Source organism: Artemia sp. Qi Xiang Cuo, chromosome 9, assembly GCF_049724085.1.
Source record: "Artemia sp. Qi Xiang Cuo chromosome 9, ASM4972408v1, whole genome shotgun sequence".
Taxonomy (NCBI): domain Eukaryota; kingdom Metazoa; phylum Arthropoda; class Branchiopoda; order Anostraca; family Artemiidae; genus Artemia; species Artemia sp. Qi Xiang Cuo.
In genome coordinates, this window is record NC_142802.1 from 24204133 (window position 1) to 24227345 (window position 23213).

The following is a 23213-nucleotide window of genomic DNA, read 5'->3' on the forward strand; positions in this document are numbered from 1 at the left end:
GTTACCCTTGAAAAAAAAATTCGGATTTTTACCCTTGTAGACAAAGGTTGCAAATGTCTGTTCCTGAACCTATACCAGAAATACAACAAGTATTTACGACCCATGTAAGATATGAAAAAAGTTTTGTGCCTAGGTTTGTTCGCCTTTATAGCTTAAATGCCTAATTTTATATATAGCTGTGTGTTATTTTTTTTTGTCTTTTTAATTTTGTCGACTGTGTAAGCGTTATGAAAATTGTGTTTATTTTGACCGTGTCACTTAATGTGAAAATTGCATTTTGTATATGTAGATTTTTGAATTATTTACTATTGTCTTGACGAAAAAAAACCAGAATCGGCCCAACCGTGTAAGTATTTTGAAATAAAGGAGATTTTGATTTGATTTGAAACCTTTTAAGGACACTTTTAAGAGTATTAAAGAAAAGCATTTGTATATTGTTAATTTATTTATTTTGTTCGTTTAATTTGGCCTCACTTCTGCACAATGAGCTCAGTTCAATGGATCTGAAAAGGATATTTCATGATTATTTTTTAGACACGTTCGAAGTGTCACTATAGACTCGTTTTGGAATTTTTATCACAACTTAAAATTTTCCGTTTTATAGAGAGATATAACTGGATTTCCAGAGTTCATATTACGGTTAATATGTTCTTTATTTCGAGTAATACTAGGCCTTATGTCGGTAATCCACGACTGCCACCAGATATTGGCGCAAAAATGGTGCTACACCACTTACTGGAGGGGGAGCCTCGCTGGCGCCAAATATTGTAATGGAATACCCAAAGTTACCACTAATGTTCCGTAAATATAGAGTATGTTAATACCCTATTACGGTATACCCTGCTCCAGGGTATGATAACGTGATTGAACGGTCAAACGGACAAACTCTAGGCAAAGGGTGCCCAACAAGAGTCACCACTAATATCTCTAGCTATCTCCTCGGAGGGTAAACTGACCCCCCTGTTGATATGATAAATGACGGTATGTCTCGCAACTCTTTTCCTACCCTGTCTGGGTTCATGTAAAAATAGTTTACACAGCTGTAGAAAATAGCTTACTTATAATCTTCCAAAAAAGTGCACAAAACACATGCATAAACTATTAAAAAAACCGACTCCCTAAACGGGGTCTCAAAGTCGACTAACTACTGACACATGACTACTATATCAGAGCACTTCAGTTAGGGGTGGACCTTAAATTTGCCCCAACCAATCCGTTAAATCAACATTAGAATCCCTGGCTTATTTTGCGTAATATTTTCTTTCAATAGCCCAGACCTGGAAGACAAAAATAGAATTTAACTTTCAAAGCTTACTTATTGGGAAAGAATCTAGCTTAGCAACGAGAGTTTAACTTATGATTAAACATTATCTTATAGGCAAATGCAATTACAGAAAAGAAAACGGGTCATTTACCTGAAAAGAAAAAAAACAAGGGGTGGAACCCGAACACTAGGTGAGACTAAGATGTTATCTGATAAATCAATCAATTATTTTATATACTATGTAATGACTTTAAATTATTATTTTTATGCCCAAGTTTTTTAATTGTATAGATAAATTTGAAAGATAAGTTTAATTCTATACTGAAAGTTACTGATATCACAGCTCCTGTAGGACTATGAAAAGCGTTATAGATTAGTTTGCTGTTGCGAGGCTGCGTATTTACTTTTGACTCTTAAATCAATATTCTTGTTTTTTATACTTGGCTTTTGAGTTTTCAGTAAAGCGCTAGTTTTCTATATCCTACAAACATAGGGAAAAATCACCCGTTGATATATTTGCATTAGTTTGATTGATATATTTTAGGTAGGCTGTGAAGTAATAATTTTTGTTCGTATTAAGTTTCAACTTTGCTCTTTACTTCCCTCGGAAAAACTTTGTTTTTTTTCAAATTAATAAAACAAATAGCTCGAAATAAAAACTGCTTTCATAAGATGCAAATTATGTTTTGGTCTTTAGAACAAACAGGGGGCTTTAACCTTTCTTGTAATTTTTGTTCGTTTTAGTTTTCATTAAGTTATTGATAGTGCTTTATGGTCTTTTTATGCTTGAAAAATTATTTAACTTTATTTCTTCTTCTCTCTGGTTTAATGTAGCTCTTTACTTTTAATTGAAAACTTCTTTTGTGAAAACTTCCAGAAGCCTTTACCAACGGCATAAAAACAACTAAACTAGAAAAGAAAAAAAGAAAACAAAAACACAAATGGTAAGAAAACTTGCATCTTATATTGTCTAATGTTGACCTGCAATAGCACCAAAACAAACAAAAGTAGAAAAAATTAGGTTGCGACATTAAAAGCGACCAGCTTGGGTTGTCGCAATAAAGCAACATCCAGAATATAATTGGGAATTGGTTTGATAAGGAAATCTATCAAAATGAGATCAACCACTTTTAATTTACATATGCCCTAGGTTAAAACAAATGTGACTAAATACACGCCAAGTATTCTCGGTATCCTTTTCTCAGACCAAACTGCCTTTCTATGACAAACAAATAAGCGTTCAAATGGGGATAAATCTATTTATTTAGACGGTGAAAACAGGTACACAATTCTAGATATTTCAATCACATACAGTGATTGTCATCGGTAGAAATACTGAAGTGTTAAAATTTAAGGTATTACGTGGAGAATACGTTGTATATATGGAGAAATGAGATCAACCAAGTATACAACTATAAAATCAACATTTTTTTTTCTTCGGAGAGAGTTGAATGACAAAGGAAGACAAAGGGCAAGATGTTGATAATCATTCCAAAGAGATTGATTGTCGTGTGGATGATGCTAGTCCAGGATTGAAGATCACAAAGGGACTTAGAAATTAGGATTATATTGTCGGTATAAACAAGTTTGTCTATCATTACCCTTCTGATGAGGGCACCGGATGAGTTATCAGTTCCTGAAAGGACTGCAGTTAAAAAGACATTGAAGAGCTCCGGTAATAGCAAGCAACCTTGTAGAATACTGGTTGATGCCGCAAAGCTTTCAGTAAGTCCTTCTCCAGTCATGACACAGCTTCTGAACTTCGTGTACATGTCCCTCACGAGGGAGACTAAATTAGGTGTAATTCAAAAGCGAAGAAGAATGTGCCATAGGCCTTCTCTCCAAACGAGGTCAAGCCCTGTTTGAAATCTATGAAGAACTCGTAAATATTTTTCGAGATTTTTCAAAATATTTGTCCAAAGTCTGACGGGCTGTGAAAAACTGATCGACCGTTGACCTACTTGGCATGACTTTTTTCATTATTTTAGTAACATAGCTAGTCAGACTGATGGGTCAAAAGTTGTCAGAGACTCCTTTTTGAGCCTTTCCTATGGATAGGGACTATTGTGGCTTCTTACCATGGTGTGGACATAGCTACTTCCCTTACTGTTCTGTACGTGAAGTGTGAGTCTCCTTTTTTTAAAAGCCGTTTCACACTGCTTACATGTTTCTTTAACAAAGCCGCGGAGAGCACGGCGTATCACTTTCTCTACATCCATTTTTAGTTGCTTGTATCGGTCTCTGCTTTCTCTCACAAGCTTGTTAGCAAAACTGCGATTTTCGTCGCACAGATTAATGATCTCGTCTGTTATCCAGGCCTTCTGGTTATCTTTCTGGGCACCTAGCGTGGAGAGACCAACATCACAGAAAATTTGCATGGTTCTAGTCACCAGGTTGTCAATGTCACTCTTATGCAGAGGTGGTGGGAAGTTGAAGTGAGCTGCGACATCTTGTCAGACATGGTGGTCATGTATGCTGTTCGAGTTTCTTTGTCATTCAGGAGCTCTATTCGATATTTGGGGAGACTCCTAGATATCTTTGAGGCTGTTTCAAGTCTCATTCTGAAGTCAGACATTACAAGGAAGTGGTCACTGTTAAACTCAGAACAAGATAACGTGACCATATCAGTGACAGACGACTTCCAACGACTGGACACAAAAAGATAGGCAATGAGATTTTGAGTTCTTCCATCAGGGGAGTTACAGGTAGTTTTACGTCAGGGTCTGTGCTCAAGGAGTATGTTCGTGTTGACTAAAGCGCTGTCTCGGCAGAATTCTATAGGGTGTTCCCTCTTTTGTCTAGTTGCCCGTGGCCAAATTTGCCCATCACATCTTCATTGCCTGCGTGGTTCGTGCCAACAATTGCATTAAAGTCATCAATGATATAGATTACATCCTTTTTTGGGACAGAATCGACTAGAGTTTGAAGCTGGAAATAGAAAGTTTCAGACTCTTCATCGTCTCTAATGGAGTCAGACACAAACTTGGATTATTATAGCATTAACAGGCGATTCTTTCAGTCGGATCACAAAAAGCCGTTTGGATATGGGGGTTGCGGACATCAGAGATTTTACAGCCCTCCTAGACAGAAGAAAGCCGACTCCCTGTCGACGTTTCCCATAATTACGTCCAGAGAGAATAAAGGTGGCGTCATCATGTTTCTCTTCACCAGTGAATGGGGTATAGGTTTCAGATAAACCAATAACGTCCCAGGTGTACCGGCTTATCTCTCTCAGAAGTAAGTCTGTTTTCCTTTGTTTAGCAGGGTTTTGGTGTTGAGGGTACCAACTGACAGGATTGTTTTTGGCAACAAAATGGCATCCAGGATTGGAGTTGTCATATTCACACAATTCACGGTTGTCATAACGTCGATTGCCCCGGACGCGATAGTTCTTAACGTATGGTCTTTGTCGGTTACCCCGGAGGCTGTTGCACTGACTTTCATAATTAATATTTTTTTTTCAAATTTATCAATCGGTTCAAAAGAGATTTCTTGGCTGATTAGTAGAGGGCGGTAAGCCACTCCTCTCCGTCAACTTGCAGGGGTCGTTGTCCGTGTCTGGATACTCCACCCTATCGCAGTTGTCCTCCTGAAGAGGATCCTCCCACAATGGTATCTTGCAGTACCTAGTACCTTGCAGTTTAACCCATTGCTGGGAGAAGGTTATTAGCTGATGGGAAGTATCCACGAACTGATGAGCTCAGCTCAGTCTGCATCAGAGGAGCCTTCCTTCTCCTCCACCTGTATTTATGACCACCGGGCGAGGGTGTCCCAGTTTCAATTATGGACCCCTAGGAGCTAGGTCCTCCCTTGGTCCGCGCCTCCTATTCAGCGCGATTAACGGTCGCTATAACGTCGGTTGCCGGGGACGCGGTAGTTCTCAACGTATGGTCTTCGTCAGTTACCCCTGATGCTGTAGCACTGGGTTTCATAATTCATGTCTTTTTCAAATTCATCAATAGGTTCTTGGCTGATTAGTAGGTTCAAATTCATTCTTGGCTGATTAGTAGACACCGGTAAGCCACTCCCCTCCGTCAACCTGCAGGGGTCTTGTCCGTGTCCGGGTCATCCACCTTTTCGCAGCTGTCCTCCTGAAGAGGATCCTCCCACGATGGTATCCTGAAGTACCTTGCAATTTAACCTATTGCTGGGAGAAGGATTGCAGCTGACTAGACGTGTTCACAAGCTAATGGGCCCACCTCAGTTTGCATAAGAGGGGCCTTCTCCCTCCTCCACATTTATTTATGACCACCGGGTCGGAGCGACCCCAGTTTCAATTATGGACCCCCAGGAGCTAGGTCCCCCCTTGGTCAGCGCCTCCTCTTCAGTGGAGGTACCCTACATATCTGTACGGTGCTTCCCTATCCCACACCCGGGGAGGCACTGAGTGGCCTGGGGGAGGCCACCTTCCAAATATGCTTAATCTTTACAATTGTAGAGCTTTGAAGAATAACTATCTTTTAAAATTGAGAAAAAATTTGAAAGCTACAATGAAATAAAAGCCGCGTGTTTGCTGCATTTAAAAAAAAACTCTTGTAGTAAATGGTCATGTTTACACATTCACTTGAAGAAATTTTGCAAAAATCTCGAGGCTAGTCTTCTTTATAAATTACCCAATTCAATTTTTTTTTTTTTTTTTTTTTTTTTTTTTTTTTTTTTTTACTCCTGATTTAGCAATCTAAGTTAACGCCGTCCAGGTGAATACAAATGGAAAGAAAGGGAAAGACAAATTAGTGGCTTAAAACTTATTTTTTTACCTTCCTGCAAATGTTTCGTATTTTGTATCTCTTAAACATAAACCATGAATAATTAAACATAACGTTTCTAAGGGTTAGGTATTTTTAAATTTCGTCATCAGATAAAAATCAAAGCACCGCAAAAGAGTAAATTCTTAACATGTTTTCTTCCAGTAAAATGGCAAAAAAGATAAAATTTGTCAGGAGTGCAAAAACATTTCAGAGGGTATAATACTTCCACAGCACAGATACTAATAAGATCATTACAGGTTGGTAATTAAGTCAATATATATTTTCACGAAAAAAAAACATAATCTTATATATACACATACACAACAACTTTAGTCACTTATAAGTTTCCTGTTGTTATTTAAGCCCTGCCCCCCACCCTGTGTGCAGGATTGGATTTAGTATTATTTCCAAGTCTTGTTTATTGAACTAGGATATTTCTAGCACGGTCACCTTGTCTTAATTTTACCTTTAGATTAGTAAATAGAACTAAAGACAGCCTTAAGCGATCGATATTCAGCTTTCCTAGGAGACTAAGCTTCGCTAAGAGGTGATCATTATAAATAATTATAAAATAAAATACAATCTTCTTCTTTAATCCTATAGGCTATTCTGTTCTGACCTTTACTTGTTCCATTAAATTCGGTCAATTGACAAGTGATATTTAGACAACTTCTTCAAATAGATTTCTGAAGTGTCGTCTTGTGCTCTTAGAAATTTAAGATGATTTTAATTAATGTATTGTACTTCAAGCTACTAGCCCATCAAAATATGATGCACTAGCATAAAAATATGTTGGTAGAAATATACTTCTGCTGTAATCAGTGAATATTCTTTTAATCTGATTGCTGTAATAACTAATTTATTCAGAATTTGATTTTAAATTACTGAAATCTAAACTTTGCATCGAGTTTTCCTTGCGGTTGTCCTAAACCTATAAAACTCATGACATATGTGAAATAGTGGACCCACTCCCATCCAATCAAAACGATCTTTTTCCGTTGCGTTTATTACGGATCGGCTCATTCTTTTTTTCCTATATATTGGTGTCTTTGGAAATATTTCCTCGGCTTCTTTTATGTTCTTAAACATCTTGGCTAAGAAAAAAAAGTAGGAAGAAATTGATTTTTGCTCCTTTCTTCCATAAAATTTGTATAATCACAAAAGGTGGACCCCAAAATATAGACTCTCAGTCAATCAGAATTGTAATCAGTCATGTGTCAGAATCAGTTTGTGCTCACCTAACAAAGTTAAAAAGATTTTTCCTAAGATTATAATCAGATGCAGCAAAATCGGGTACCTGTTTTGAAGCTGTTCATGAAGTAACCAGGAACCGTTCTATTATTAATTGGTTCAATCAATCCAATGAGTCCCTCTTTTTCAAGGAGATCTGCCGCCAGACTGAGATTCTCAAAATAAGTGTCAGACATAGCAGAGTCAACAATCTTTGAAGATAAAATCTTTCCAGACATCACATGGATCCTAAGTAGCATATTCAAATTAGAAATCATGTTTTGCTTCTTTTTTACCCTAGAAGAGTAAGCATTCGTAAATTTTACGACATCCAAACACGTTTTTGCGGTTACCATGGAATCGGATGTATTTTGCGAACCCACCTCCCGCATATGCTAATATCATGATTAGCCAGTTCTTGTGCTGTCACGGAGGTTTTATTATCTGAACTGGTTGGGGAGATATTAAGGGGGAGAAGTAAAGTTTACGAAAGCTTAGCATCTACGTAACTGTTTACCGGATTCAGGAAAAAGGATTTTTTTTATCAAAACTATGTCTACTAAGCTTCTTCGTACTATGAGGTGAGATCAGTTTTCTAATGTTGTTTACGAGCTTCGTAGCAAATTTCGTCAGGTATTGCACATGAAACTGCTGAATTTAACTATTTTCTGATTTTAATTTATTTGTTCCCCTATTTGGGGAGCAAATAAAAATCAGGCTTGACAACAGATTTATATCGATTCCAGCAAATCAGAACTACTGAAAGAACCGTATCGACTGACGACAGCTGGGACTGTACAGAAAAAACAAGAGGAAACTCCGGAAAAGCTGCTTGTGAGCAAAGAGAGAATTACAGGAACCTCAATGTTCTGTTTCGACCAGGAGCTGACTCTAGTGTCTTATCTTGCTAAGCCACCAAAAATGGTCCTGCTTCTGTCAACTTGTCATTAGGGTACCAGTATCGCGTAACCAATCCAGAAGCCTGAGATCATTGAATGCTATAATAACAACAAAGGCAGTGTTGACACACTTGAACAACTATGTAGTTCAATATCAGCCACTCGGATGATAAACAGGTCACCCATGTGCATGTTTTATCGGCTGATCATTATCCCATGCATCAATAGTTATGTCATCTACTCCTTCACTATCTCCATATCTGGCAGAAATCCACTTTCACGAAAGGCTTTCGTGAATGTTCTGTTCAAAGAGTTGGCCCAGCCAGATATGGTCACTCGTTTAGAAACCTCAACTTAACAGCGCTCGAGCAGAGTCGATATCAGTCAAACAACGCGGATGACCGGTGAAATTCGTTAATAACGTCTGTGGAAGGGAAAAGAACGATCTGTAGCCTTTGCCCAGCTTGCATTCGCCAAATGACTACCAATTTTTGCAACCACTGCAAAAAGCCAAACTCCAAGAAATGACACCAATCTTTTGTGCTGTTTAAAAAATTTTTTGGAGATCTGATTTTGATAATTCCCGCTTACTTACCATATATATATATATATATATATATATATATATATATATATATATATATATATATATATATATATATATATATATATATATATGTATATTCCTAACTAATTAAAGAATAAAGTTTCTAAAGATTCTTCTTTTAGTCTATATTAGACTAGTAGATATTCCTATACAATGGTTGAACAAAATAGATGAAGCACATAATAAAGAGATACTAAAACTGAAAGAGTATAATAGTATACAGTAAACGATAGAAGTGATACAATATGAACCATGGGCATATCAAGTTGTATATCAAGTAAAATCAGAACCCTACAATAAATATTATAGTAAAATATCAATATTTTAGTAAAGCTATAAAAAAGGGCTTAAAACTTTTGAATTTTGTGTAGATTTTAATATGAAGAAAGGCAAGTTCACAGTTGCTTTGGCTAAATTATCCCAGCTGGGAGTAAAATAAATGTCGAATTTTTGAAACTGTCCCATACAATAGTGCATAGTTATTTAATTTACTTTTGAATAGGACAAATAGGCTCAAACAAAATTTCAATATGTCAATCAATACATAGCTTGGAGTTAAGGCAGAATTCCACAGCACTTACTATTATTAATAACAATTAGAGCTATTAGCTTTTCAAAGGTCAAAGTTAAGCTAGTTAATGTCTTCTGAGGGATAACCTTCATGTAAATATTCATATTATTTAATTTGAACAAAATATTTGTTATTAAAAGAAATAGATTTTATATTCGTTCATAATAGAAGAAAGTAAAGATATACATTTATAATGGAATGGACAATTTCTATCTGAAAGAAAGATTACTGAAGCTTATTGCATTCTTAAGCCAATAAAAACACTTAACTAGAAAGTGTAAGAAATTGAATTCTTGTTTGGACACCAACACAACTACAATTAAAGAACAATAAGTGTTATTGGCCTAAAAACCTTTTTGACCAAGAATTATGCATTTCTCACCTTTTGCAGTTTAATGCTTTTGCATAGGAAATTGCTTTTTCTAGGCTTTCTCTAATTTCTTTCTCTCTTCCGGGCAGAGCAGCAAACCCCAGTTGACCCTCATTTCCTGAAAATGAAATAAATTTTATGTCTACTGCCAAGCACTCAACCAGATATTCTTTTTTAGAGGGAGGGCAGTTCAAGCCTGCAGAAGTGTTTTCGCATGGGACCTAAGCTTAAAAAATATTCTTTTGTTAGATTTGTTTCTCAAATACAATTTTTTTTTTCATTCTTACATGTTTTTTAGGATTCCAGGGAAGAGATGGTTCTAGAAAAAATATAAATACGACATCCAGGTCTATGGCCAGTAAATGAAAACGAAGAAAAAAACAACAAAAACGAATATTTCGCCCTTATCAAACAAGGCGTCGTCAGCGTAGATAAAAAATAAATAAAAACTAAAACTAAAATATGTACACAAAGCTAAAATAGACTCACCTAAAAATTTAATATACAGATGTTTAAAATTTATGGTTGGAAGCCTCTCTAGCGAAACCATCATCTACAAATAACTGAAGTAAACCTTTTAAAATAACAAATTACCAATGAATCAGTAATTATAACAAGACTTTACGCAAAGCCTTTGATGCTGCTATTCGCTTAGGTTTATTATTTGAACTAACCCCTGGGACATTTTGCAATACTTTATTTTTATTTTTAAATATGGGTTCATTTTTTAAAATAGTATCATAAATAGGATCAATATTTATATTCCCAGTATCTCTATTTATTGATAAACCTGCAAAAATATGTTCTTTAATTTCTAATGCTTCAAGAGCCCATTGCCTAAAAGCTTTATCATTGGAAATGGCTGTTGCCTCCTCGAACTCCACAAAATGGTCCGAATTAAAATATATATGTTCTGCTAAGGTTGAAGTGAAACTGTCTGGAGATTTTGTAAATTTTAGAGCATTATCAATTGATAATGCTCTTCGTTTTCATTTACTGGCCATAGATCCGTTTGTCCTATTTAATTATTTCTATCATGGCTGGCCAGTTCGGCATTAGATCTTTTATTAGAGAGGGTGCTGCTTCCCACCTTTCCTTACATGCATCCGAAACTGCTGGTGACAAATCACATCTTGTCAAGAAAATGTAAGTGTGTTTATATATGAGAAAGCATTAAAATATGAACTAAGAAGGTTTGAAGTGGAGGCCACGGATAAAATTGTCGTTCTGGAAGATGCCACTAGACGGCATATTAGTAATACCTTTTACTGGCATGTTAATAAATTGAGAGGGAATAGTCAATCTGGACTTGTCCCAGTTAAAACAGGGACAGGGCCACAATAAGTGACAAGGAAAGAGCTAAAGATAGATGGGGAGAATATTTTGATGATATGCTAAACCGTAATAGAGTTACAGGAAAAGATAGAGAAGAATGGAAAAGTTGGTAATACCTTGGATGTGAAGGAAGAATTATTTTGTGGGGAAGAATTAGTGACAGTACTAAAGGGATTAAAAAATAATAAAGCCCCAGGTGCTGATAGTGTGGTAAATGAGTTTCTTAAATATGGTGGTTATGAAGTTAGAAATAAGTTACTGAAGATTATATGATATGATTATATGAATAGTATTTTTCAAAAAGGGGAAATACCTAGCCATTTTAGAAAAACCCTAGTTAAACACCTGTATAAGAAAGGAAATAAGAGTGAGTATGGTAATTATAGAGGCATTAGCCTGGTTTCTGTAGATAGAAAATTACTTACCATGATGAAACTTTTTAGATTTAGAGATGCTGTAGACGCAGTTTTAGGAGAATAACAGTGCGGTTTTAAAAAAGGTAGAGGATGTGTCGACCAAATTTTCGCTCTTAGATTAATAATTGAGAACTACCTGAGTCATCAAACATCTTCAGTCCTCTGGTTTATAGATTATGACCAAGCGTTTGATTTAGCTGAAAGAAAAGCTTTAGCAAAGGTCTTATCCTGTATGGTATACCAGACATATACATTAACCTGATTAGTGCTGTCTATGAGAATAAAATTTATGCAAATAAGATAAGAAATAAGGCTAGTAGCTGGTTTTGTATTAAATCAGGAATTAAGGAGCGTTACGTTCTATCTCCATTTATCTGGATCTTTTGATGGACTTTGTCTTAAGGAGCACAGCAAAGGCAATGGGAGAAAACTGAGTCAAACGGGGAAGTAAAACTTTCCTGGACTGATGATTTAAGCATCCTAGATGAAAGTGTTAGTAAAATGAACGAACTTTTAGAGGTGTTGCGCGTTCAGACGGCATGAATAGGTTTGCAAATTAATGTTAAGAAAACTAAGTCACTTGATCGAAAGATCGATCAAGTGGAGAGCTTCACTGTCTACTTACGACAATTATAAACTTATGACTAAGTAGCATTATAAGTAGAGACGGTGGCTAAAGTGAAGTTGTTAAAAGTAGAACAGCTAAGGCCCAGGGTGTTTGTTCACAGTTGAAAAAAGTTTGAAGAATAGAAAGGTAAATCTGCAAACCAAGATTAGAATATCGGAAGCTACAATAATGACAGTGGTCAAGTATGGTTATGAAGCGTTGGTGCTCCGAAAAGCGGATGAAGATTTGCAAGATGTTTTCCAGAGAAACAGCATTCCCTGAGAATCAGCATCCTCCTTGAACTAGCATTCCCTGTACGAGTATCTCAAGCTACAAAAAGCCGAACAAAAGACTCAGCAATTTCAGAAAAATATTCTAGCCGATTGTGACAAGAAAAACCTTCGGCTTCCAGCCTTTGTAATCTCCCAGCCTTCGAATTACTAGGAGAAATTCGGGACCTCAAAAGCTCAATGTCGGTGATTACACTACAGGTGTCAACCTGGCAGCTTTTCCATCAACAGCCACTACTATACCTAAAACGTGAGAGACTCCAACTTGCTCTGTAATCATAGAAGACACTCCTTGCATGGACCCTTTGTCCAGACAGCAGACATTTAGTCAGCTGCAATCCAAAGATGGGATACAAAGGTCAAGCAGTTAAGAAATAACAAGCTACAAGTCAAATTTAGTGACATTGTTAAAGCTAAAGGTTTTTGCGTGGAGGCCTCTACCGCTCTATCTACAAAATTACCGAATGGTAGCCCAAACAACATCAAATGTAAACTTAGAGAAGAATTTGGCGTTATGCGAGGTCTTTCTCCCGACATCAGTGCAGGTTTGCTAGCAGTGCACAACCCGGACCTCATAGAGGAAGCCTCGCGCTTTGGCCGAATCGAAACTGTCAAATTGACTTTCAAGAATAGGCAGTGATTGAACTTGGCAATTTCTAGCGGAATTAAATTAGGATATGACTTTTTCCGAGTGGTCAAGTATAAGCAGGCCCCACGAAGGTGCTTTAGGGGTCAGAGCTTCGACCACCTTATTGAAAGCTGTAGAAGTGATCCCAGATGTGCGAATTGTTCCGGACCTCACGCCAGTAGCAAGGACTCACCATGTAATGTAGAACCCAAATGTATTTCTTGCAATGAACCGCATGTCTGTTTTTGCCTAAAATGTCAGAAACTAAACGAAATTTTGAAAAATAAGAGTTACTCCTAAATAGTTCTATAAAAGCTCTAAGCCTGAATATTAGAGGGTGCTACAATAAAGAAAAGGCTCTGGATGATCTCCTTCAACTGTACGATGTGCTACTCATTCAGGAACATATGCTCTCTGGATTGAATTCAAATTTCTTAAATAGATCCAAATCGCACGACCTGTTCATACAGCCTGCTAAGTTAACGGTAGGGCGTCCATCTGGAGGTCGTATGACATATACAAAGGGAAGAATTATCAGCAAAGTTTCAATAACAGTAACTTGTTGTCGGTTTTGCTGTGGGTACTGAGTTAATAAATGAATATATACCTGCTAATTATAATAATGCTATCTCATTGACAAAGTTTTCTAAAGCATCTGATAAACATTGGCGACATTTGGAATCTCTTGAGCATAGTGGGAGAACATGGATTATGGCTGGTGACTTCAACTGTGATCCAGCAAAAGACAATAACCACTCTGACATTTTCCTAAATTGCCTACCCCTTCCTTTCAAATTTGGCCAAAGTCTTTGGATTTTACATTTACCCATTGTAGTGGACATACATCCAATATTGACCACGTTCTGTCATGTAGATCCATTCCTTGTCTCTCTGTTACAGTATCCACAGATGATCCAATTATTGATCATCTTGAACTATATTTTCATCTACAGCCATCACAGAGCATTAATATTCAAAAGACAAGAAGATGGGTGCAGAAGAAGAATTGGAATAAATGCGATGCTGATTTGTATATGGACACTGTCTCCTCTATTCTTTCTTGCATCATGGTGTCATTCCACTTTCTATCCTCCAGTCCTCCTGAAGCATCTGCAATGATTGATCTTAACACTTATTACGATCAGATTGTTCATACCATGAAAGTGGCCAAATCAACAGCAGTCCCTACAAGGAGTGTAAAGATTGGCACAGAAAAACCGAGATGGTCCAAGTCTGTTGAGCTTCAGACAGCAAAGCAACGCGCAAAAATGTGGCTGAGTATTCGGATTGCATGTAGAAGACCTGTATACGGGAATGTCTTTGAGTTTAAATGAAGTACTAAACGGAAATATAAAGCTGATCTGAAAAAATTCCGTATTATTGGACAACATTTCACTGGGAATAAGACATCGTGACGAAATATAATCCGAACTGATGGAAGTTTACTTCCATCATCATCTTCTCTGACTATGGATGATTAGAACTCTTATTACACGTCAGTTTACGGGATCGAATATCTTGCCATAAGAAAATATTATGAAGAGGAGGTATCTAACTGGCTTGGACGTTTTTCAGGACAGGATTGTGTTGTCGCCATATCACTGAAACAGGATAAAACCACTGTAAGAAAAGCTCTGTCTAAACCTAAGAACGGCCTTTCAACGATGCACTTTAAAAATTTACCTGATAGCTTCTACTCTCATCTGCAACTTCTTTTCCAGATGTGCTTCACTAGGGGCATTGTTCTCGACAGTTTCCTAAAAGGAACTATACCATCGATTGCAAAGCAAGGGAAAGACACCAATGATTGTAAATCTTGCAGAATTATCAGTGTATCGTGCATTTTGAGTAAAATATCTTAATATACTATTTTTCCCGAGCTAGACACTGGACTTTTTGGAGATAACCAGCTCGGATCCCAAAAGGTGTGGGTTGCCCAAAGGCATATAGATTACTAGCAAACGTGCTAATGGATTTAGAGAACAAAAAGTCACCTCTTTATGAGTGCACCGTTGATTTATCAAAAGCGTTTGATAGTTAACCACATGCAATCTCTTGACGCTCCATTGCACAGCGGTGTAAGTATGAGTATGGTCAAAACTATAAAATTTGGATATGCAAATTCGACAGTATCTACCAAATGGAGAGGCACAGTTTCAGAGGCACAGTTGCAAAACGAATTTCAGTCAACTGCACTTTTTATTAACATTGAAAAGTGCGAGTTTCTAACTTTCAACACGGCTAAGAGTGATAGTGTTTCCCTTGTAAATCATTCAGTCCCTGATGTGTCAGAGTTGAAATACTTCGGGTTAATGATTTCTGAATCACTCCACAAAACCAGGAAATCCCTTGTGAAGCACAAAATCACCGCCATTAAACGTGCTTATGGGACTGTTGTTCCAAATCGGGGAAAAATCACTTGCTTGTATTTATTGTTCAGTGTGCAAACCTCACATTATTTACCTCGCTGGTGCATCTAAGCTACTTGCCGAGAGTGACATAGATAAAATTAATAAGTGCTATTTTAGATACGCAAAGTTTCTGTTTTCTATTCCTAAGCGGTACCAAAATTCCTGTCTTGAAAAATTAGGAATTATGAATCCAATCAAAGAATGGTTGAGAATCCGTGAGAAGTCTGTGATACTGAATACACGACGTTTTTCTCCAATAATAACTTAAGTATTTCTTTTTATTGGTGTATTTATTTTTTTTTATTTTTCCTTGCTCCGCTATAATATTTTGTGCATGGTGGGTAAATAAATTTTTATTATTATTATTATTATAGGCCAATTTAACTAATTTCAATTACCAATTCAGTTGTCTTTCATAAGGTATGAAACACGATATTTAAACCAGAAAAAGAAATGAAGGATGTTCATGTTCTCAAAAGCCATAGAAAAGAAGAACCAAACCAAGGAGTGAAAAAAAGTGGAGTGTTTTGAATATGATTTATTTGCGGTGTACGATTTGAATCAAACTTAAATGAATGAGAGACAATAAGGTCCAAAACAAAAGGACAAATAAAAGTCACATTAGTACAATTAAAGAAATTTTGAAAATCTTACAAGTCGACATTTCAGAATAAAAATTTCAGTAAGGAGTTTCAAAAATAATGCAGAAAGATTTGATTTAGAAGTTAATAATTTAACTGTAGACTAGCTCTTTTACTTATTGTCCTGAGAACTGTTTCATAATTCTGTATGGAGGATGCCAGAAAAGAAAAATAATAACAATCTTTTATGTCAGGAACTTGAAACTGCCACAGAAGAACTAGTATCATGTCTAGATTTTAACAATATTTGTGTGTCAAAAGCATTGATAATTTTCAAGACTATGAATCTACCAAAATGATATGGCTGAGTATGGATATTTTTGATAATATATCAAGCATCAACCAACACCATAAGTTTATTTATTTAGTCTCATATTATTTGTGGTAGTTGATAAATTATTTGCCAAGTCTTTTTAGTAGTAAACAAGCACTTTCCGACATATTTACTAAATTGAGACTAAAATCCTAAGTAAAATAACTGTTATTGTTCCAATTTCATTCCAAACCCATTCCCTTTTATGCTTGGATATAAAACAGCCTATATAAAAAAGTTTGGGTATATTTTTGTTATATGTTAAAAATCAGATAGAAAAATATAACACTTAATATCCCATTAAATATTCTATCCAAATATAACAGTCACTGCCATCACTATTGTCCCTCCCCCCTGACGGGGCCAGATATGGTCCAATGCTTAACAGAAAAGTTTGCTGATTTTTCGGGTTTACATTATAGCTAAGGGACACATTTGGCCTCACAGGGGGAGGGAACTAGGATGCAATAGCATACTCTGGTTTAGGGTTGTTTTACAACAAAAATCAGGTAGGAAACAAAGACAAATACCATTTAACTCCCCAATATACCACTCAATGGTCTATCCAAGTATAATAGTTACTACTGCTACAATTACATTGTATACCCTAGGGCTATATATAAAAGCTGTTAAACTTAAAAGAACTCTGAAAAACCAGTAAATAGAATTTTTTTACATATACTTTATGTTAATTCTAAAGAAAAGATAAAGAATCCTAGTGGTGTAAAAGGCATTGAATAGATATTCAAGCTGCTGGGCATTTTTTTGCAGGGGGAGGTAGCAAGCTGTACAGGGATCTAACCTTGCAGCATCAGGAACTGAACCCTGGGCTCTGCATTGGCAGCCAGAGCATCAATGCACAGTGTTACCATATCAACTTGTGCTGTTAGAAGACAAGCGCCAGCAAAAATCAGAGCGGGTCAAAAATGAAAATCCACAAGGAAGAAATATTACGTTATAAGAGCAACGCCATCATAATCTTTGACACTAGCAAAATGTGACGCAAAACCCAGTAAAAACTTGCAAAGATGTCATAAAATATACAACCATTAATTGCAAACCATTGGAACTCTTCAACGTTATATGCAATCCCTAGGGAGCCCTCTATTTTCCCTAGGAAAGAGTAGCAAACCAAGCTGACTCATTTAGAGATTGCTACTTACAGCGAGAATCAATACATCCAAGCCTGCAACAAGCCGAGCAACAGGGCCCGGCCTCAAAATCGGCTACATAGTTTTTTTTCGTTCACTAGCATATTGACATTTCCGGCCACTAAAACAATCTAAAAAGGTCACAAATTTAAGGATTAATTTGTGTTTTTACCATGGTGGGTTTCATCGCCATCGCCATTGTGGTAACGCCAGGACATCAAGAGGAGGCTCACATTGTCTGCAGTTAGAAGACAAGGAATAATGAGAATCCATATATACATGCCATACCACGCAGACGTGCCTGGACCCGGCCTCAAAATCTGCTCAAAGTTTATTTTTCTTAAAACTGATACATTGACATTTCTGGCCACATAAAGGATCTATATAGGTCACAAACTTATGAAAAATTCGTATTTTCCCAGGGCAGCTGTATTGAGCCTATGGTCAGACCATGACATCAAGAAGAGGGTCAGATTGTCTGCGGTTAGAAGACAAGTGATAATGAGAATCCATATATAGAAGCCAACCGTGTACCCGTACCAGTACTATGAGTGCATGTTTTTACTATTTAGCTTTTGTTAACGTTAGTTCCAAAGGTTGGTTTAATCGTTTGTCTTCATCCTAAGTTGTTTTTGTTTTTTTCGTGCAGCGTCATTGCTAGTTTGGTCTAAAAACATATTAGTCATCACCAGCCATGGCCGTATCCAGTGGGAGGGGACTGGGTTTGAATCCCCACTCCAAAAAAAGTAACAAAAATCGATATAAACAAATTTTTAATGTGCTTTGTAAAGTTCTTTTGTTAGCTTCTTACTCGATACGTAGTAGGGATTACTTAATCCTGGATACGCCCTTGTCAGCAGCAACCATAACATTTAAAAGGTAACTTACCTTTTCTGACAGACTACTAATTCACCAGCACCATTTTATAAAGAGGGGACAGATGGAGCCCCTAGGTGAAAAGATCACAATTCATGTGTCTTCAAACTGTTGATTTCTTCTTTATTTCGTCATAATGATTAATTTATCAAAAAGTTTATTCGTCTCTTTCGTCTCCAGTCTCTTTCGAATCTATACATATTTCTATCGTGATAAATTAATTACTACAATAAGTTAATAATAATAAAAAACATTAATTTGAATTTAGTCAATTCTGATAATGCCTAAAGCTTGCTACAGTTTAAGTTCAACTATAAACTGATGCCACTATACTATGACTTTGTTCCAAACGTTTAATCGTGTTGAAAGAATTATATATTTGACTCAACCATATAATATGGGCAATTTAACATGGAGTGATACAGATGAAGATCACAAAGTCCAATAACAGCTAGCACCTGGCTGCTCCACTTCCACGGAAAATTCCCCCCCCCCCAGACAATTACCCTCAACATATCCACGAGTAAAATTGTATCGGCAAGGAGAAAGCAAGACATAAGCAGAGTTTCGTAGAGGAATTCCAGCAAATTACCCCATCGTAAAATTTCTCCTGAAAAATTCACCCCCGAGAAACTTCCCTCCTCATGGAAATTTTCCCCGGAGAAAATTCCTTCAGCAGAAAATTCGTCACCCCCCCCCCCCGCCCGAAAAATATATGCATGCTTCCCAATAAAAATACTATATGTAGACAACGGGCAAATTTTAATGGGGAGGATATTTTATCTCCGAAGGCATAATTTTTCTGCCTTTCCACTATGCTGAACAAAATGACTATCTCAAAATTTTGATCAGACGATTTTGAGAAATATTGTGCGTGGGAGGGGGCCTAGTTTCCCATCTATATTTTTGGCCACTTAAAAAGGGCACTAGAACTTTTAATTTCCACTTGAATGAGCCCTCTCTCAATATTCTAACACCACTAGGTCTATACAATCACCCCTGGGGAAAAAAAAATTAACACGCATCCGTAATCTTTCTTCTGGCAAAAAATACAAAATTCCACATTTTTGCAGATAAGAGCTTGAAACCTCTACAGTATGATTCTCTGATACGCCGAATGCTATGATGCGGTTTTCATTAAGATCCTATTATTTTTAAGGGGTGTTACACCTTTTTGAAAATTGGGCAAAAGTTCTCAGGCTTTTAGGCTGCCTTTCTTAAAAAAAAAATAAATAAATAAATAAAAAAAAATTGAGAAATGGTGGGACACAAACCACGGGTTCACCTTTGGTTCTTTAATCATACACATTGGAAATCCTTGCCTAGTTTTGGTGCCAACAATGTATAGCCTGCCTACTTTCTGCTAAGAAGCAGGCAGTGGAAGACCCAGAGGAAGGGCTATTTGAGGTACCAGTGACCTCCGATTTAAGCCATCCTAAAAAAAAATGGAGCTAGGATGGTAATTGTAGATTCTAAATTGAAGTGCGACTTCAAAACAAAACGAAAAACGAGTTAAAAAAACAAAACAAAAGAAACAGCTGTATGCATGACAACTGCAGCAACTCAAAAATGGTTTACAAAGTCATTCTTAAAGATAAGAGAGGTCAAGGTAGGATGACGAAAAATCTAATTTGGGATATAAATCTATTCTCTTGAAAGCTCTGTTCTTTTAACTAAACCAGTCTACTAGCAAAGATAGCAAAAATCCCCTAATCCAGAATTTCACTTATTTTCATCAGAAGTCCCAGTTCTTTTGCTGGTAGCCTACTTGAATTTAGTAGCCTAGAAATGTTTCTATGGAACTAAAAATGTTTTGTTTACAGCCATGTATCCTTACTAAATGGCACGTTATTTTCCAAAAGATGACTCAAACCAAAATAAGATATCTTATTTGATCGCACCATCCTGGTATACAAAAGGTGACTTAAATCTCATTGTCTAAATTTTTTTTTTATAAAGAAAACAAAATTCAACAATCGTATAAAACGGACCAAGGTGACGTCATTGAAATCTAAAGCTAAATAGCAGGACACCATTTATCCATCATTTTAGATTGAAGCCAACAAAAATGACGTCATCAAGCACTGCAGAAGTTCTTAAGTAGGCGGGGCCTAACAACAAGAATTTATAGCAGGAAACAGACGAGCACACTTTAGTTCATTTTCAGAAGCATTTGATTAAGCAATAAGAGTGAAAATACAAATATGAATATAAGTTGTGTAAATCAGATATTTGAGAGTGGAGATATTAGAGAGTGGATATTGGAAACTGGAACAACAGTAGCTGCAAGCAAAGAAGATATTTTAAGGGATATTTTAGAATTAGATAAGGCATACAGTCAATCTCATTCATATCCAAATTCTGAAGAGATATCATCAATAGCTTGGATACCAGAACATAATTTCCAATTTCCTTTGGAAGCTTGCCAAGACTCGAACATGGTTGATATTTTTTCCAGTTCATCCCAAACGCAGGCTAATACCGAAGATGCTTTGATTGTGGGCTCAGTCCCAATTTATGACATAAACATTTCTTTAAAAGCTTACCAGGATGCACCAAACGGCAATGAATATGAAGATAAGATAGACACTGCAGACAAAGGATCAAGGGTCTTTGCAAAAACATTAAAAGTACGAGATAAGACCTCTGTCAAGAGAACAAATGCCAAAAGGGAGCTTTCAAATTGTCCCCAGGAATGTGTAAAAAGCCAAAAAGAAAGAAATAAGGAAGCCGCCCGAGCTTACAGGAAAAGAAGAAGAATCGAGGGTCAAGAACTTGTAGCAAAGTTAGAATTTCTGAAAAAGAAGAAAGCAATGCTTAAAGAAGAGTTGAGAAAAGCTAAAGATCTCTTTGATCTCTTTAATTGAAATTGCTTAAAGGTTTCTTTTGACAATTTTAAAGACTCCTTTTAGAGACCCAGAGAAATCATTTCCTTAAATAGAGTACGAGTCAATGATTCAATGTTTTCAATTTCGATGTTTTCAATTCCGATGTTTTCAATTATCAAAATTGTGAATTTTATAGAAAATTTTTGTCTGAATATCAGGAATTTTGGTTATTTAGCCTCAAATAAAGTATTTTCCTTTTTTATGTCTCAGCTTACGTTTTTTAATCTTGCTCAGAATACATTAATGCTACTAACGACTGGATTTAGATTATTCATCTCTTTGTTACCATGGAAGCACGGCGACTATGGAAAGGGTTTCGGCTCCTTTAGGGGACCTCTGCAATTTTTATTCGGCAACCTCCTGGTTACAGCATTTTTTATTCTCGAACAAAATGGAAAGGATAAAAAAAAATCCTCCTGAGACACTGATGGTGCAAAGGGCGTCGATGATTGTCACTATTTCATTTGATGTGTCTTTTTTACAGGGGAAGATAGTCTAGACCCGGGAAAGGAAGGCTGGATGCTTAGGTCTTTAATGACCAAAGCGCCCAGAATCTTGGGCTTTACGGCAGAAATGATACAAAGTAGATTTTTTCATAAAGAAGGTGAATTTTTTAAGGCTTAGATATAAAGTTTTATAGGGGGAGCAGCACTTTGGCTTCTTTTTTTTCCAGTGCATCGATTTCAGTTTATTACAATTGTAGTGAGGATCTAACGTCTGTGGTTTTGGAAAGAACGAACCTCGGTCTGGATTAGAGAGCATGACGTTCATAAGGAAATAGGAAAAATAATAATAAAGGTGTGATCCTGCAAAAGTCCTGATTCGGTGCAAGAAGGATTCAAAATGATTCAAGCATTTTCAACCATATTTTGGAGGTACTAAATAGGTTACTGGTACCTCCAATAGACCTTGCCCTGGGTCTTCCACTGCTAGATTTTTAGTAGAAAGTAGGCAGGTTATACATTGTTGGCACCAAAACCAGGCAAGGATTTCCAATGTGTATGATTAAAGAACTAAAAGTGAACCCGTGGTTTCTGTCCCACCATTTCTCTGCTCTTTTTTTTTTTTTTTTTTTTTTTTTTTTTTTTTGTGAAGAAAGGCAGACATGTCACACATAGTTTGAAGTAGAATCAATGACGTTGCAGCAACAACTATTCTAAAATACTTTTCTTATCATTTTAATATATCAAACAATTCGTGGCAATGAACTGTTAATAAGGAGCGACACAGCTCAATAGTAACAGAAACTCTAAAAAGTGAAATTTTGATGCCAATAGATATAAAGAATTGGCTTATTATGGTGATTCCAAATATATATGTTCCCTTAAGTTTAGTTTTACCCATAGAAGGCTACTACTAGTACTAACAACTTACCGCGGCATCAAGCCGCCTGAGGTCAACACAGCTACGCACGCTCCTCCCTTATCCCCTCCCAGGAATTTCCTCATTTTCTTTAAATCTTTCTTTGACATCCTCCCACCCCAATCGCGGGCGACCTGCCTTCTGTTTAGCCCAAGACGGTTGGCCGACAAGTACAATCTTCGGCAATCTGCCATCCTTCATCCGCAGAACGTGCCCAACCCATCTCAGCCCTGTCTCCCATTATAGCCTAGAAAGCAGGGTTGAACCACACTTTTCGTACATTCTACAAGCCTGAAAAATTTTGCCCCATTTTCGAAAAAAGGAGGAAACACCCCTTTAAAGTGATAAAATCTTAATGAAAATCGCATCATCAGATTTGGCGTATCAGAGAACCATTGTGTAGAGGTTTCAAGCTCCTATCTTCAAAAATGTGGAATTTTGTGTTTTTTGCCAGAAGAAAGATCAGAAATGCATGTTTACTTCTTTTTTTTTCAAGGAGTGATCGTATTGACCCAGTGGTGTTAGAATACCGAGATAGGACTCATTCAAACGGATATTAAACATTCTAGTTCTTTTTTTAGTGACCCAAAAGATTGGAGGGCAACT

At 36.6% G+C, this 23213-nt stretch overlaps 1 protein-coding gene across 2 annotated transcripts in view; it reads right to left on the reverse strand.

Annotated features, from left to right (window-relative positions):
• Window positions 1-23213, reverse strand: part of LOC148948470 (putative hydroxypyruvate isomerase) — a 46847-nt gene that overhangs the window by 3587 nt on the left and 20047 nt on the right. Inside the window, exons 2-3 of one of the 2 annotated variants that reach the window (XM_089094400.1) lie at window positions 9702-9807; window positions 7310-7491 (exon numbers count right to left, since the gene is read on the reverse strand). In XM_089094400.1, coding sequence (XP_088950526.1) covers window positions 7310-7491; window positions 9702-9807 — 288 coding nt within the window. Of the gene's footprint in view, window positions 1-7309; window positions 7540-9701; window positions 9808-23213 lie in introns of both variants that reach the window. The other variant, XM_089094399.1, reaches the window with a different exon arrangement.